The sequence below is a fragment of the Typopeltis vanoorti genome, chromosome 20 (genome assembly GCF_054136105.1).
Source record: "Typopeltis vanoorti isolate ZY-2024b chromosome 20, IOZ_Tvanoo_1.0, whole genome shotgun sequence".
NCBI classification, from domain to species: Eukaryota; Metazoa; Arthropoda; class Arachnida; order Uropygi; family Thelyphonidae; genus Typopeltis; species Typopeltis vanoorti.
In genome coordinates, this window is record NC_143568.1 from 86,887,818 (window position 1) to 86,901,567 (window position 13,750).

Consider the following 13,750-nt stretch of genomic DNA (forward strand, 5'->3'; position numbering starts at 1 on the left):
TCTCTTTATAGAATATACAGAGCTCTTTGCTGATGACTGCAATGAGCAGTTTTCAGATTTCAATATTTTTACAAAAAACAGTGAGTACCAAACATTTTTGTAGTTCTTTCATAGTCCACAGGTAAAGAATTATGAACATTTTGAAAATTTCACGGGAATTATCTTTCCTTTACCAATACCATAGTTTTGCTGGGCACTGCTCTCAGCAGCTTTCATATGGAAAAAGGTTAGCACCAATTATTATTATTACGGGCAACTCCAAGGAGTCCTTAGACTCATCAAGGGAGGCCCTAAATATCATGTCAAGAACAACTATTCAACATCTACACAGTATCTATCATACTTTGCCTTGAACTCATTCACAGTTATGGCATCCCCAACAAACTCGGGCAGCTTATTCCACTCATTCACCACTCTCCAAGTAAAAAACCTAGTTCTAACACCCTTGCTATCCACACTCTTGCCCAGTTTCCATGGATGGCCCCTAGTTCTTCCACCACCAGTCCTGTTCTGAAAAATATCCTCTGAATTAATCTCATAGAAACCCTTCAGTAATTTGAATGTCTCAATCATATCATCCCTTTTCCGCCTCATTTTGGGAGTGTTCAATCAACCAATTTCTGCAACCCACAAATCTTCAACCTGTTCTCATAGGTTCATTCCACAGACCTGCTATCATCTTGGTCACTTGCCTCTGGATCCTCTCCACCTAGCACCCAGATCTGGGCACAGTAGTCAAGATGGGGTCTTTATCAAGGCTCGATAGAGAGGAACTATAACTTGCTTGTCTCTGCTCGTCAAAGTATTCTTCAGTAACCAAGTGATTTGATGAGCTGATTTAACCACTTTTTCAAATGGGGCTACCTAAACTTCAACTCCCTATCCACCAACACTCCCAAATCTCTGGCCTCGTCAATCTCCTGAAGTACTGTTCCACCAATGTGGTATACTGTTGCCAATCTTTTCACCCCAAAATGCATAACCTTGCACTTTGCCACATTAAATTGACATCCATTCTCCTTAGCCCAGTCCTCCAATCTATCCAAATCATCCTGCAAAATTTTGATATTGTGTGCATTCACTATTGCTCTACCCAACTTTGCATCACCAGCAAACAAATGAACAGTTCCTCTCGGATCCTTTCCTATATCGTTAATGAACAAATTAAATAATAGTGGTCCAAGAACAGAACCCTGTGGTACACCACTAGTCACAGGCCATCTTTTGGACTCTACTCCTGAATAAATGACTCTCTGATATCTCTCCATCAACAACCCACCTATCCATCTCACCAACCCTATATCCATCCCCATATGCTGCAGTTTACTGATTAGAATTCCATGTGGTATATCCTGTCAAATGTCTTAGCAAGGTCCAGCAGTATCACTGTAAACCCATTACCCTTATCCAGTTCATCTGTCACTGTGTTATAAAACATGAGCAAGTTACTGAGGCATGATCTATCCTTCACAAAACCATGCTGTCCCCCATACAGTATCCCATTTATCTATCCATTCCTGTATTTTTCTCTTGACTACTTTCTCGAAAACCTTGACAACGACTCCTGATATGCTGATTGGTCGGTAAGTTGCAACAGCAGTCTTGGAACCTCCTGTATGCAGTGGAACTATTTTAACCCCTTTTCACCCTCCCCGGAAGGGAAAGAGGAGGAAAAGGTTAGCACCAATATTATACTAATGCATACAGATACTGAGGCAATTTCAGTGGGATACACACACACACAAAGAAAATAATAAATAAAATTAAATAAATAGGGAATCTGGATTAAGTGTTGTTCACTGAGAACTGAAAGTGCAATATCAGAGGAACTAGCTGTTAGGAGAGGCTAGGCAAATCTGAATGCAGAGGTCAGAAGCAGAAGTAATACCATACATATCAGCATACCATGTGACTGAGTCTATAAGACAGCTCCCAAAATTTATTTTCAAAATGTTTATTCAGTACTAAGGAACTTAAAATGTATTCTCGCAAGCTGGTTAACTTAAGAAACTTTTATAATTTCTACATTCAGCTTTGAAACAATGCTGGATCTAATATCCACTTTACTTATGTAATTTTACATTGCCAAACTGAAGCCTTTTGGCTCTTTATTTTAGTAAAAATTATTAGATCTACATGTTTACCCTGCTAAAGACGTTGTTAATATATTTTGTATATAATAATACTAATATATTAGTATATTAATATTATTATTATTGTTCCGGGAAACTCCAAGGAGTCGACAGACTCATCGAGGGAGGCCCTAACATCATGTCAAGAACAACTATTCAACATTTACACAGTATCTATCATACCTTGCCTTGAACTCATTCACGGTCGTAGCACCCACAACAGACTCTGGAAGCTTATTCCACTCATTTACCACTCTCCAAGTAAAGAACCTAGCTCTAACACCCTTGTCAACCACGCTCTTGCCCAGCTTCCATGCATGGCCCCTAGTCCTCCCACCACCAAGTCATATTTTCAAAAATATCTTCTGGATCAATCTTATAAAAACCCTTGAGTAATTTGAATGTCTCAATCATATCACCCCTCCTTCGCCTATCGTCCAATTTCTGCAACCCACAAATCTTCAGCCTATTCTCATAAGGTTCATTCCACAGACCTGCTATCATCTTGGTAATATGCTGATTAGGGGTGCTTAAGGGTCAGAGCTGTGTAACTGAGAGGAAACCTCCACAGAGCCTTTAAAGGAATGTGGAAACCCAGTCTTCTGACCTAATGTCCAATCCTCACCTTCTTGTGGTGCACTCTATTACCTATCTACTTGAGGGTACTGAATGAGCAAGGATGGACTGGCAATTTTGAATTTAGTCAACAAAATTGTATTCTTATTGGCTTAAACCACAATGTAAAATGATGATGCAACACGACAGAATTTCATGATGGCTGGGACATTGCCCAGTTAAACAAGGCCCCATTGTTTTTGTCAGGGAACAGGAATGAACAGCAAAACGTCATCTACTGGAACAAATCCTGAAACACATCCCAACTCAACATCACCAGAGTTCAAGATTGGTACTATCAACATAAGAATCCTAAATGGCAAAGAAATTGAACTAGCAGAAGAATTGGATAAGGACTGGATCAACATAAAAGGGCTGACTGAAACAAAAAAGACAAAAACTGGTGAGATATTTATAAGCAATAAATATAAAATGTTATATTCAGGAAAAAGAAGGAGTAGCTATAGTATTGAACACTAAATATGAGGCTAATCATCTTGAGCATATCACTCTACTTGGCAATATCAAGTAGAATGATATGGGAAAATGGACAGTGAGACTTATTTTCTGCCGATGATCCCACAGAAGGTTCTACTCAGGTGGAAGAGGAATTTTTTGAGAATTTAGAGAGAGCAACTGACACAATGAAAAATGAAAAGTGGTCCTTGTTGGGGAACTAAATAGTAGAGAAGGAAATGATTGTCAGACATACAGAACTATTTTGGGAAAATTTGGAGAAAAGAGCAAAGCTAATAATAATGGCAAATACCTGTTGGATTTCTACTCAGGACATGGACTGGTCATTACTAACACAATGTTCCAACATAAAAATGTGCACAAATTCACATGGAGAGAAGAGGCAAGGAAGTTATGTTATTGTTGATAGTGATGTTTTCTCACTGGTACAGGACACTGGAGTGTGCAGAGGATTTGAAATTGGAAGTGATCACTATTTAGTCTTGAGCAGGGTGAAATTGAATAATATATTGAAAAGAAGAACATATAAGAACATTTTAAAGCAAATAAAAGTTGAGTTGCTCTCAGGCATGAACTATAGTCTAAAATACACAAACATTATTCAAGAAAAGAAAGCATTTGAGAACATTACCAAACCTTGGAGATTCAATGGCAAGCCCTGAAGAAAACCCTGATTGATTCAGCCAGGGAGGCATGTGGTGAGGTTGTCTGCAAGGATAGAAAAATCAGAACTCCATGGTGAACACAAGAAGTTAAAGAGGCAGTGAAGGAGAAGAAGAAAGCATATCAAAAGTTCCTGGCAAATCAGTCGACTTGTGCTCTTAGAGAATACAGAGACAAATGTAAGAAAGAAGCCCATCACTTTGTAGAACTAAACAAAAGTCATGGGAAGACTTTGAGAAGAACATAGAAAATAAATATCAGGAAGGTTGTAAAATATTCTGGGAGATGGAGGGAAAAGTGCTATAAAAGGAATTAGAGATGATAAAGGAGACATGAAAATTGGAGAAAAAGATAACCTTGATGTATTGAGTAATTACTTCGAAAAATTGCTAAATGAAACAATCGATGACAGTACGGTGGTAAAAATACACCCAACAAGCATGCAATCTGGACAACATATCCATACTTAAAAAGCCTGAAATGTGTGGAAAGGCAGCAGAAGTAGATGATATTCGACCAGAAATGCTCAATTATGGAGGTATAAAAAGTCTTACCATTGCTGCACTGCATAATTCAGAAGGCTGGAGAGAGGGACAAATTCCAGATGATTGGAGTAGGACTCTCTTAGTACCCATATATAAAAAAGGAAAATAAAACAATGTGAGAATTACAGAGATATTTCCCTACTGGGTGTTGCTGATAAGATTTATACAAGTATACTTAAGAAACAGTCGAGAAAGATTGTGGAAGGGAAGCTTGGTGAAGAACAAGCTGGATTCTGGCCAAATGGAGGCTATCAGAATCAGATTTTCACTTTAAGACAAATATTTGAGAAATCTTGGGAATATAACAAGGATCTGTATTTAATTTTTGTAGACCTGCAAAAGGTATATGACAAGGTGCCAAGAGAAAAGCTATTCAAAATGCTACAATTATGTGGTGTCAATGGGACATTACATCAAGCAATGTGTACTCTTTATTTAAGTTGTAAGTCAGCAGTTAGAATTGAAGAAGTACAAGAAGATGGTTTAATGTTAAATCTGGTATTAGACAAGGATATACATTATCCTCTGATTATTCATTATCTATATGGATCACATTATGAAGGAAAGCAGTATTAAACTTGATATTAAAATTGGAGATGTTAATCTCAGCTCTACTTTATGCAGATGATGTTATGCTTTTAAATAAATCCAGTACAAGTCTGCAAGATTCCCCTGCTAAATTGAATAACTGTTGTAATAAATTTGGTATGAAAATCAGCAATAACAAGACAATGAAAATAGGCAGAAACATCGAAAATATCAACTGCATCGTGAATTGAGAACCTATAGAACAAGTAAGACAGTTCAGCTACTTAGCCACAATTTTTAGTGTAGATGGTAAATGAAACAAAAAAATAGAAAACAGAATCAACAAAGCTGGTATGGTAGGAAGTGAAATAAATTTATATGGAATAAGAGAAATTAGTCAAAGTACTAAATTAGCTGTGTACAAGACAGTGTTCAAACCAATTTTAACTTATGGATCTGAGAGCTGGGTTAGAAATAAAACACTTTACTAAAAATTAGAGACCATAGATACAAGAGTCGTGAGAAAGATTAGGAGCGTAAACAGATGGCATCAATGGTAATATCATATTAAAAACGAGAATATTAGGAAAGAACTTGGCATTGTTAGCAGAGCTAATCTCAGGTGGTATGGTTACTTAAACAGAATGGAAGATGAAAGATTAGCAAAACAAGCGTTCTCTGCCAGGTTGGCAGGAAAAAGACCCAGAGGAAGACCAAGTTATAGGTGAATTGATGCAGTAAAAAGTGCCTTAGAAGACAGAAGTATAAGATCTGATAATGTTGGAGTCTTGACAGATAACAGATTGCTTTGGAGGAAAATTGTTGATAAGAAGTTAGTAATGATGAGTAATGCAAGTTTTTCATGTAGTACTATCATAATAACCTGTGTGGGTACATCTCAGGAATTTGACGATGATTTGCTAATTAATATAATATAAAAGCAAAATACTATTTACAATATGTTTTATTAATATCCTTTAATTAAATGCTCCTCACTTAAGACACTGTGTACTGAAAATCTTCGCTTTGAATCTGAAACCATTGCTTCAACTTCTTCATGCCAATCATAACACATCATTTCATCCTCTGTGCTATTGCTAGACGATATTTTCCACTGCTGAATTCATAGGTTCAAATTTTATACTTGAAGTATAATTATGGCATCTTAATAGATTTTCTTTTACCTTCAAATATCATTTATATGCCAACATATAAAGTAGTTGAATTAGTGAGTAGTCACTTTGCTAGGATGTATTGTCCACAAGAAATCATCCAGTAACTGATATTATTTATATGGGCACGGAATCAAAAGACCCATCATGGGAGAGCTACTCTATTCATTAACACAATACCTATCATACATTTCCTTAAACCTATTCGATGTTGGGACACTCACAACTTTGGCAAACTAGTCCACACATACCCTTACTAACCTCACACTTAGTAGACACCTTCCAAAAGTGATCCCTTGTTTTTCTCCCTACTCTGCATGTATTGATAAATTTCTGTGTTATTCTTATAGAATCCCTTCAGTTACTTATAAATTTCTCTCATATTCCCTCTCCTCTGCATGACACCCTCAGTCTATCCTCATAGGGAACATTCCACAGACCTGTCATCAGCTTCACTCATCTCTGAATCCTCTCCACCACCTCCCAATCTCCAAGAAATGCACAGCAGTCAACATGTGGCCAAATCATAGCCTTATAAAGAGGGATCTTTGTCAGTATGTTCTTCAGCAACCAACTAATTCTCTCTGCCATTCTGCCAACTCTTACAATATGTCGTCTGAATTTCAATCTCTATCCACTATTACTCCCAGATCCCCACCCTTATCAATTTCCTGTAAACTAGTACCATCAGTATGATATCAAGTGCATAATATTTTCATCCTGAAGCGTTCAGCAGTAGAAAATATCATTACCTTATATTTTACAACATTGAATTAACAATTGTCCTTTGTTCACACTGCCAGTTTATTTAAATCATCCTGTTAGATATCTACATCACCTTTATCAGCCTATTACCTTCTAGTTTTGTATCATTGGCAAACATCTGAATATCCCCTTCAAATCTTCTGCTATATCATTATTGTACAAATTAAAGAGTAGAAATCCTAGTACAGAGCCCTAGAGCACTCCACATGGTATTCTGTCAGCCTTTGCAAAGTCCAGCAGCGTCATAGTGTTGTCATGTCTTTTATCCAGTTCTGCTGTCACCTTATTATAAAATGTGAATAAATTAGTGAGGCTAGAACTACCTTTTACAAAGCTGTGCTGTCCCCTACAGAGTATTATATTCCTATCCACCCATTCCTGAATTTTACTTTTAACCAACTTTTCCACTACTTTAACCACCACTCCAGAGATACTAATTTGTTTGTAATTTGGTACTTCTGTCTTGGATTGATATAACAGGGACCATTGTGAGAGCAGATGTAAATGAGGCATGTAAGATATTACAAAATCTCCTTGTGTATATCCTTGTGATTGGATGAAACATAGGCCTGTGTGACAAGAAACTGCAGTAGAATTGATAGTGACTTTTCTCACCAGACTTTAAATCTCAGCACTAGCAGGGTTTCAAGGAGTGGAAGGACAAGGTGGTGTCATTTACATGAATTCTGTTATTCAGAAGTAGCAAATTATATACAGTCTTGCCATAAATGCTGCTATAACTTCTGCACACTCTTGCACTGCCCACTGAATTATGAGCCCAGTTCTGTTAGTGACACTGTGTGCAGCCAATACTTTAACCACCACTCAAGAGATACTAATTGGTTTGTAATTTGATACGAATTACAAACAATGGTACGTATTTATCAGCAGAGAGAGAGAGTTGTCTAGTTGTATGGGTTAACATGCAGTGGGGGAGATTATGAGAACCATGTAGCTGTGATAGCAATTCGCAAGGTTGGAATTCAGCCACCTGTTATTTTCAACACTAAAAACATTTGGGATCAGTAGGATGTTTGTGTATCAAACTATTAACCACTTGTGTGGGCTGTGAAGGCTCACCTCCACTGTAATTCTCTGATAACCCAGAAAGTAATGTCATGAGAGATGAATGTTTTGCAGAGAATGATGTCACATGTACTAACTGATGACCTGGGGTGAGAGCCTATTATCATTCTAATGGACACTTCTTAACACCACAACTTATGTTTCAATGGGTATTAAAATCAAAGGCACTTCTCTGTTGGTATGCAATCAACAGACACATAGATATCCTCTGCACAGATGAGAAGATTTTCACTGAAAATTTAACATTTTTTAAAATTTAATCATTTTAAAAAATTTAGCTGCCAAAAACATTTTGGCAGTTAAATGGTCATACAGCACATGCAATAGCACCCAGGATTAAGAGAAAGAGATCATCGTCCCTTGTCAGTGATGGTTTGGTGTGTGTGGGGGTGACGTATCAGGGGGATATCGAGGTTGTATTTCTGTGGGAAAGGAGTCAAAACCTTCCCCAAAGTCTATGAAGACAATGTGCTGAAACCTGTGGCATGGCCCTTAACACCTTGTTTCTCAGTGGGCAGTGCACCTTCCAACAGGACTTAGCACCTGCACACAAGGCGAGTATCACACAACAGTGGTTGGAGGTGAATGTGCCCTACTACTTCTAGAAGTCCTGATCTGAATCTGTTAGACTTCAAATTGTAGTCAGAGCTTGAGAGAGTAGACTGCAAGAAACAGCATTTCAGCATTGCCAACCTGAAGGTGATTTGGAGAGGGCAGTGGCAGCATTTCTGTTGGATGTTGTGCATGCTGCCATCAATATGTGGTCTCATGAACTTCAGATGCATATGTGAAGGCAAAAGGGGGAAATTTCAAACATTGAGTTCTGCTATATGCACATTATATATGTGATTTGTATATGCTGAAAGCTGTAAATGATTTACTCATATATTAAAGGTTTATGCGCTGTTCAAGTTGTAACAGTATTTATGGCTAGACTAAGCAGACCTGTCAGTATCTCAGAAGTAGTGTTAAATTGATTAAGGGTAGATTCAGGAATGTGCAGAGAAGAATATCCTCTGTGAGTAGCAGCACAGTTGCGTGAAGGTTAAGTTTAGTAATTTACTCATTTTCTGTAATAAAATGACGTTTGAGTTGGATAAAGGAAATGCCTACACCATGATATTGCTGGACATTTTAGAGACATTTGGCTGCATTGTATAAGGAAATATACTGTACTATGTAAATTGGAGCAGTGGAAGGGGACTGGTATATGAAGCTTGTGACACGGATAAAAGGATGGCTGACAGATAAAGAGTAATATGCTAGAGAGCAGAACCGAAAATGCAAGTGATCAGTCAGCAGTGTTCTACAGGGTTATTTAATTTGTTGATTAATGATACAGAGAATGCAAGAGAACATCCTGTTTGCTTTCTTTCTTCTCTTTGTCTCTCTCTAGCTGTTCTAGGCATTCATCTTTCTTCATATGGGTGCCATTGGATGAGTCCATCAATCTATACAATAATGCCTATCCATTTTAATTTTAAAATCACTTCCCCTATATTCAACACTTTTGTTTCTTGTCTTGGATTTTTATTTTTGGTCTTTAGTCTGATTTTCAGAATGGTTCTCTCCATTTTATTCTCTTTTTCTTTTCTCCTTGTGATTGGCAAGCTTGTAGGCCTGTATTTTTCTTCATCTTACTTTCTTTCAAAGAAGAGTACCATAATGTCCCCCCCCCCCCCCGAATGGGAACTTCTCATATTATGTAAATATCAAAAAGTTTATTTTTTTTATAGCATTATTTAATTATCTAAACAGTTCTCCCCCCCCCCCCCCCACTTTAAAAAAAAATTTTTTTTTTTAACATTGGAAGTATCCAAAATAGTGTCCAACTGTCAGCCAGTTTACAGAAAGTTTTTTCACTTGGTTACAAAGTAAATTATTGACAAGAAATTATATTGTTTAATGCTTTAGTCAAGAATAAGAACAAAGTTGATACATGAAGTATCATCACAGCTAAGCTATTTGTATATAGAGACTGTTTACTTCACATCAGTTGCCTCAGTATCTCATAATGCAAAACCATCATGGCAAGGGCCACTACCTAGACTGGTCTCGACCTTTATTGAAGTCTAATCAATCGGAACTAGATTCAGGAAGATATCAAGGTTTAATTAATGGAGAAATCATATATTTTCCATACACAAGTAGTAAAAAGATGTATCACCTCATCAGAGATGGTTATAAAAAGGTTTTCAGTTGTTTATAAAGCAAATGATATTTGACATGAAATATTCTTGTTTAATCCTTTACTCAAGTGTAAGCGAATAGTTTGCATATGAAGTATCATTACAACTGTGTACAGGGGTTCTCGAGTTACATCGGCGATCCGTTCCTACGGACTGAAGTAAGGCGATTTTTGATGTAAGTCAGAATTACCATAGCCTAAGTTACTTACCTAACCTAAAACACCCTAAAGTCATATGTATATATCAAGAAACAGAACTAGGCCATAGGAAAATGAAAGGCAGAACATAATTACTGTATAGTACAGAAAAATGACAAAAATGAAACTGTAATAAAAACAAACAAACATAAAAATGAGAAAAATCCCCAAAATGACAAATGAAACTGTACATTTTGTACAGGTGATTAAAAACAAAAATGAAAACAATTCTTTACCTTTTATCTTGTGGTTGGCTTGCACACTGGAAGGGGTGTTGCAAGGAGAGAGAAACTGACTTAATGGAAGGAGGAGGCTGGAGAGTCAGGACAAGGTGCAGGAGATACTGCAGGTGCAACTGAAGAAGATGGAGAGGCTGGAAGAGGAATTGAAGAGACAGTTGAGGTACCAGCACCTGCTGCAGGCCTCTCTACCTTCGTGAAAAAACGTTCCAGGCTAGTCTGGAATGATACCATCCTCTTCTCCTTGTATATCTCCCTATAACACTGTAGGCAATCCATAACCCCTCGGAAGTTCTTTGTGTACCTAGCAGTGTCGGGATCCTCAGTCTCAAACTTGGCCATCCCAACCTTAATGATGGCAAAACCTTCTGCCAAGCCCTTGGTGGTGAATCTCCTGGGTTCAGGGGTTGGAACCGTTACCTCCTCCTCAATCAGGTCCTTTGTGACATCTTCTGCTGAAGATGTCACAGAGCTTCTGGCATCTCAGGCCTCCACTTCCAAATTCATCTGCTTCCCCAGGGCAACAACCTTCTCTGTGACAGCCTCAACTGTCTCCTCATAGCCATGGAAAACTGGGGACACAGTTTTTTTCCACACACCATTCAAATTTGTCTGCTTCACTTCATCCTAAGCATGCTCAATGTTTTGTATAGCATTATAAATGCTACATGATTTGCAAAAGTCTTTGAGGGTTAAGTTCCTGTCTTTTACAGTTGCCCTGAAAGCCATAGCAAATGTCCTGCGGAGGTGGTAGGCCTTAAAGGAAGCAATAACACCCTGGTCCATAGGCTGCAAAAGGGCTGTGGTGTTTGGTGGAAGGTAAACCACCTTAACATTAGGGTGAAAGTCATCCAAGTGGGCAGGGTGATCAGGGGCATTGTCTAGCACTAACAATGCTTTAAAGGGCAGACCCTTGGCTGTACAGTACCTCTGAACTTCTGGCACAAAATGGTTGGTAAACCAGTCCTCGAAGATTTGAAGTCACCCATGCCTTCTTATTGGACCTCCAGATGACAGGCAGTTGACCCTTCCAAATGCCCTTTAGTGCCCTTCGATTTTCAGCCTGATAGACCAACAAGGGCTTCAGTTTTAAGTCGCCAGCCCCAAGAAGCAAAGTCAGTCTCTCCTTACCAGCTTTATGGCCTGGTGCTGCCTTCTCCTCATTGATGATATAGGTACGATAGGCATACATTTCCGAAATAGGCCTGTCTCGTTCACATTAAACACTTGAGTACTGTAGCCCCCCCCCCCCCCTATTATCTCAGCCAACCCCTCAGAAAACTCACCAGCTGCTTTATCATCACCACTAGCAGCTTCACCTTGCATCTTAATGTTATGTAAATTGCCCCGAGCCTTAAACCACATAAACCAACCTTTACTAGCATTAAACTTTTCACCTGCAGTCGTTTCTCCCCTTTCACTTTTCAATGCCTCAAACAATCTTTTCGCCTTTTCTTGAATTAACATGAGGCTAATTGGGATATGCCGTTGATGCTGGTCTTCCAGCCAAAGAACAAGAAGCCTTTCCATCTCAATCATGAGCCTACTACGTTTTTTCGTAATCACAGTCGATTTCATGGGCACCAATCCTTTCATGTGTTCAAGGATGCGAATTTTATCCTTGATAATAGTCCCGACTGTGGTATGACTTAAGTTCAATGCGCAGCCGATGTTCATTGGCGTTTCTCCCTTTTTGGCCCTTTTAATAATGTCTAATTTCACTTCTGATGTAATGGCTTTTCTTCGACACACTGCCATCGGAAGAGTCTGCCTTACATTTGGGAGCCATGTTGAAGGGCAAAAAGTCACAAAAAAACACAAACACAAAAGTGAGAGAGCGGATGTAAACAAAGCACGTGGTACCCAAAGAGTGTATGCTGGGACCCAAGCGACGCCACCTATCCCAAACGAACGGCGTGTAACGACTTATTCTTCCACCATGCTCACAAACAAGTTCGCCTGTGATGTTTGAATTTTACGTTGCACTGCTTAGAGTCAAAATTTATTTTTTAAATTATTTATGGGATTACCGCTTTAAAGTCGAAATGATGCATGCTGAGGACGACGTAGGTCGAGGACCCCCTGTGTGTGTGTGTGTGTGTGTGTGTGTGTGTGTGTGTGTGTGTGTGTGTGTGTGTGTGTGTGTGTAGGCTGTTGACTTTACATCAGTTGCTTCAATATCTCATAATGCAAAAATGTGAAGGGTAACTACTGAGACCAGTTTTAAACTTTGAGGTCTCATTTTGCCTTTCCCATTATGTGTTTGCATTATTATGGAAATGTGAAGTGAACAACTGATGTGAAGTCAACAACCACTATATACAGTAGTATCTTAGTCATGAAGATACTTCACATGCAAACCTTTTGCTTACACTTGGATAAAAGATTAATCAAGAATATAATTTACTTTCTAATTTTGTGAAAAAACTTTCTACAACTTTAATAATAATGCCAATTTGACACAGCAAAAATCTATAATCAATTTGCAAAAGTGGTACTCTTTGTAATTTGATGAACTAGTAATCTTGTAATGACTTACTTGATGCTGTTTAGGTATAGTATGAAATTAAAGATTTGAGAATCATATATAATAATCACTTATGCACAGTTTTAAATTATATGACTGACATATTCCATGTTATTTTTTTTTTTTTTATCTCTTACTATTCAAGTCTGGTCATAAAAGACATAGTGAAAATGATAATGATGACTCAACTTCTCTGCCATCTTTGGAATGGACAGGTCCACTTTCTGTTGACCGTGGAATATCTCACATTAAGAAGAAACAGCATGTGATAACACAGAACTAGGACAAATGACAAAAACAAGAAAACCTAGGTGCTGCAATTAAAAATAAAACAAAGCGGGTATTTTTGTTTAGCCTCACCAAGCAACAATTATGATAAAATCATAGTTGTTGCTCGATTTTATCATAATGAATGATAATATATGCAGTTTGTGTCTGTTTGTATAAAAAGAATTAAGAACTTGTGGAGATATACATATATATACAGTCATACCCCGACTTACGCGAATCCGGAGTTACGCAGTTTCATATATGTACGTATTCCCGTCCCGCCTCATCACTAGTCTTATCTTTCCGTCGCCGGCCGTATTCGCCAGTGTCGCACATGCTGTGAAC

General features: G+C 38.1%; 1 protein-coding gene across 1 annotated transcript in view; it reads left to right on the forward strand.

Annotated features, from left to right (window-relative positions):
* LOC150095633 (serine/threonine-protein kinase Chk2-like) overlaps positions 1 to 13,418 on the forward strand; it is a 266,187-nt gene extending 252,769 nt beyond the window's left edge. The window contains exon 16 of the mRNA XM_090409930.1: positions 13,281 to 13,418. Coding sequence (XP_090266056.1) covers positions 13,281 to 13,418 — 138 coding nt within the window. The remainder of the gene's footprint in view (positions 1 to 13,280) is intronic.
* The last annotated feature ends 332 nt before the right edge of the window (positions 13,419 to 13,750 follow it).